Source organism: Trachymyrmex cornetzi, unplaced genomic scaffold (genome assembly GCF_001594075.2).
Source record: "Trachymyrmex cornetzi isolate Tcor2-1 unplaced genomic scaffold, Tcor1.1 scaffold170, whole genome shotgun sequence".
NCBI lineage: Eukaryota > Metazoa > Arthropoda > Insecta > Hymenoptera > Formicidae > Trachymyrmex > Trachymyrmex cornetzi.
The window spans coordinates 48,536-52,680 of record NW_017296310.1 but is presented as its reverse complement, the minus strand read 5'-3'; the positions used below and the strand labels follow the sequence as shown (position 1 = coordinate 52,680).

The 4,145-nt window shown below is 31.0% G+C and overlaps 1 protein-coding gene across 1 annotated transcript; it reads right to left on the bottom strand.

Moving 5' to 3' along the window:
- Positions 1–832: 832 nt before the first annotated feature.
- LOC108759150 (uncharacterized) lies at positions 833–3,542 on the bottom strand. The gene is made up of 4 exons (XM_018504466.1): positions 3,302–3,542; positions 2,386–2,548; positions 2,070–2,237; positions 833–1,639 (listed from the first exon to the last, which is right to left on the bottom strand). The coding sequence occupies exons 1-4, from the start codon at positions 3,540–3,542 to the stop codon at positions 982–984; spliced, it is 1,230 nt and encodes a 409-aa protein (XP_018359968.1). The 3' UTR covers positions 833–981.
- Between the last annotated feature and the right edge of the window lie 603 nt (positions 3,543–4,145).

The window sequence follows — 4,145 nt, the reverse complement described above, 5'->3', positions numbered from 1 at the left end:
CACAACCAGTGTTTCGTAAAGGGCTTGAAACCAGCTTTCTCATCCCATGGTGAAAAACTAGGGGTTCCATTTAAAAAAACCATCGTGACCCCTGAATGACCTTCAAAATGACCTTCCAAGGATTTTTCAAGGTCAGTACCATACTTCCCCCGTGTAACCCTAAACTTTTCATACGAAACATTTTTCTCTATCCCTACTAGTTTTCGAGATATTTGACTGGATCACTTCAGATGGTCCACCCTGTATATATATACATATATGAGCCCCTTAATTGATAAGTGGCATAAGTTCAAAATTAGGAAAAATGCGTTTGTTATAGAAGTAGAAAATATCAAGAATGTTTGTTTTATCTATTAATTTAATTTACTTTTATTTTGTTTTTATGTTCATAAAAAATGAAAATCAATTTTACATCATAAATAAAGTGACCGTAAAAAAAGCTGGACTTAAGTCACTATTCCAGCTTTTTTCGTAGTCACTTTATTTATGATGTAAAATTAATTTTTATATTTTATGGATATAAAAACAAAATAAATGTAAATTAAATTGACAAATAAAACAAACATTCTTAATACTTTCTACTTCTACGATAAACGCATTTTTCCTCATTTTGGACTTATGCCATTTGTCAACTAAGGGGCTCATATATACACTTGAAATGTTTTAAAAAAAACTATATTACTTATTTTTAATATGCTATTTATTACAAGGTAAGATATAAAAATTATGACGAAGTATAAAAATTACATATGAGAATTACGTATAAAAATAAAACATAAATCTAATCATAAGTTACGTCTTACGAGAATAAGTTATAGCCTTACGATTCTGCTTAAAATTGATCTATAAGGAAATTTGTATAAAACAAGAGTTGGTCTCGTCACATGCTCCTATCACAGTTCTTATTCACTTCAACAAGAGCGTTGGAATGAATAGGAGCTATAGTGGGAGCATGTTGGAACATGCGATGCGAACAAATAATTATGCTAGTGGTATCCATAAAATTTCTGATATTATCTGCTTTCGCTTAGACTTTTCCGGTTCGGGTATTCTTTCTAATTCTGCTGCAACTAGCAGTCCAAAAGTTTTGTCAGGTGTTAAGTCACCCAAGTTCCAAGCCATTTGTTGAGATGACTGATTATCAGTTATGCGTTTTTGTAGACTATCACTTAGAGCTACAAGTGATTGTTCTAAGTAGGAGTTACTTTTATTTATTTTGTTTGAGTGACCAGTATTAATTGAACGACTTATATTAATTGGTGTTGTTGGTACTGCAGGAGACGGTGTAGAATCTCTTGATACTGAATCTCTCGATACTGAATCTCTCGATACTGAATCTCTCGATACTGAATCTCTCGATACTGAATCTCTCGATACTGAATCTCTCGGTACTGAATCTCTCGGTATTGAATCTCTCGGTACTATATCTCTCGGTACTGAATCTCTTGATTCGGAATCTCTCGATACTGAATCTCTCGGTACTGAATCTCTCGATATTGAATCTCTCGGTACTATATCTCTCGGTACTGAATCTCTTGGTACTGAATCTCTCGGTACTGAATCTCTCGATATTAAATCTCTTATTTCATTCGTGCAAGAAAAATTATATGTTTCACCTTGAGGTGATGATGAAAACAGTCTGTTACGTTGCATTACATTTTCAGTTTGTGTATTATTTTTCTGAATATTTGGCTAAAAAGAAATAAAGTTATTAATCGAGGTTTTCTATGATTATGTTAGTATGTTATGAGATTAAAGATGTGATAAATTTTCATTATAGTGTTCAATACTAATTTTGTCTTTGGCTCGTAAAGTTTTAGATAATATAGACGAAAATTGAAAATATTAAATTCTTTTAAACACAATGTCGTTCAAATATGATCAAAATCATCACTCTGTTATCCCATTTAATTCATGTTATCCTATTTTTATCGAAAATATGATGTGATAGAATTTTTCTAAGCGCGAATTCAATTTCAGCAATCGAAAATCTTCGAAAAATAACACTCTACAAGTCAAAGAAAAAAAGTTAAATTTTGTTAAATAATGTTATTAAAAGTGTTTAGTACTTCGTAATGAGATTGGATAAAGTAAAACTAGATAAATTTGAAAAAGAGTTATTTGTCTCAATGTTTGAAAGTGCTTGACATGATGTTGAAATATTACTCGTGCTTATATTGATGTCACAAGAAGACATATGTTTTTTTACAGCTGGACTAGGCACATTTGTATACGATCTAGAAAATGATAATAATTAGTATTGTGTATTATTTGTTACATTATACATAACTATTTATTAATTATTAATTAATTATTATATTTTATATTACTTCTTAATAACATTTATATATTACTTATCATATATTTGATATCAATTAAACTTACTTTCTCCGTTTTACATGGTGTTCCAAAAATAACATGTTGTTATACAATGAAAATCCTGATCTGTGAGAGGCTCCACTACCACTCCGTGTTTCTGTCTCACGTGATCGTTTCTCCCTTGAAAATCGATCGCGTAACCGTACCCATCGATTTTGACAAGCTTCAACTTCATGAACAAACATATTACATATAAACATATTAAAAAAAGAAACATGAAAAATAAGGTTCCACAGAAAGTAAATCACAAAGTACTGTTGCCAAACAAAGCCATTAGATGTTTGAATACAATTCTTCATTGAATAACATTAGATGTTTTGATCCTTCGCTTTGGGTTATCTTGAATAAATACAAAAAAAGAAATTATGACCGACATTATCATATGGAAATTTTAGTACATATTGCAATCATATGAAATATATTAAATGTCAAATATATTGAAATAAAGTAAGTTACATTGAGATATGTAAGATGTAAGTAACATTGATGTATTGATTTTTTTGAAAAATGGACTGATAGTGAAATCTCGCCAATTATCATTTTGAGGTGAACTGTTCAACAAGTTAGAACGTTGAACAGTTTACACCAAAATGAGACTGCGAATTCTATTTTAATAGTTTGTTTGATTTTTATAAAAGATATTGACTTAATTTGACTAATAATGACGAGATTCCACTACCAGCCCATTTTCCAAGAAATATATCAATGCTAATTCATATCTTACGTATCTCAATATAAAATGACTTGCTTTATTTTAGTGTACTTCACTATAACATTCACTAAAATATGATAATTTTGATCTTGATTTCGTTTTTGTATTCACATAAACACCTGGTGTTGGTTCTGATTGGCAAATATACTTTGTCATAAATACATTTACATTATCATGTTCATATAAAAAGTTTCAAAATCAGAATCTTACTTGACAAATTCAATATTCCAGAAATTTCCTTCCATGAGTTTTGTTTCATTTCTGTGTCCTTAAATTCTTTCAGAGACGAATTATATAAGTGCGGATAACTTCTCACTGCATCAATCAGCAATTCATCACTTCCTTTTTCAACATTTCCCACTTCACTTTCACATTCTTCAATATTTTCAGTATATTCATTTTCATCATTATATCTATCATAGTTAGTACAATATTCTGTATTAAAATTCATCTTAGCATTTCGATTTGATAATCACACTTCATTACAATTTATCTTAACCTTATCTGCGTACATAGGTGTACGTACCAGGTGTAGAAGTATGAAACCGAAATTTTTTTGTAAAAATTACACGTCCGTTGTTTGAAAATGATAAATAATATTTTATTCAAAATAATCTCCATTGCTATTTATACATTTTTCCCACCTCTCCGGCAGTTTATGAATGCCACGCCAAAAAAACAGTTCTTTTTTTGACGCGAACCAGTTATCGAGCCATTTTCGTACATTTTCATACGTATTGAAGTGTTGTTCAGCGAGAGCGTGTCCCAGTGATGCGAATAGATGATAATCGGACGGAGCCAAGTCTGGAGAATAAGCCGCATGCGCTAATATTTCCCAACTGAACGACTCGATCGTTTCCCTGACTCGTTTTGCTGTGTGTGATGGAGCATTATCATGAAGCAAAATGACTTTGTGTTGCCTTTTACCATATTCCAGTCGTTTTTCACATAATGCTCTATTTAAATCGATCATTTGCTGTTGGTAGCGATTAGTGTTAACGATTTCACCAGGTTTTAGCAGCTCATAATAAATTACACCCTTCTGATCCCACCA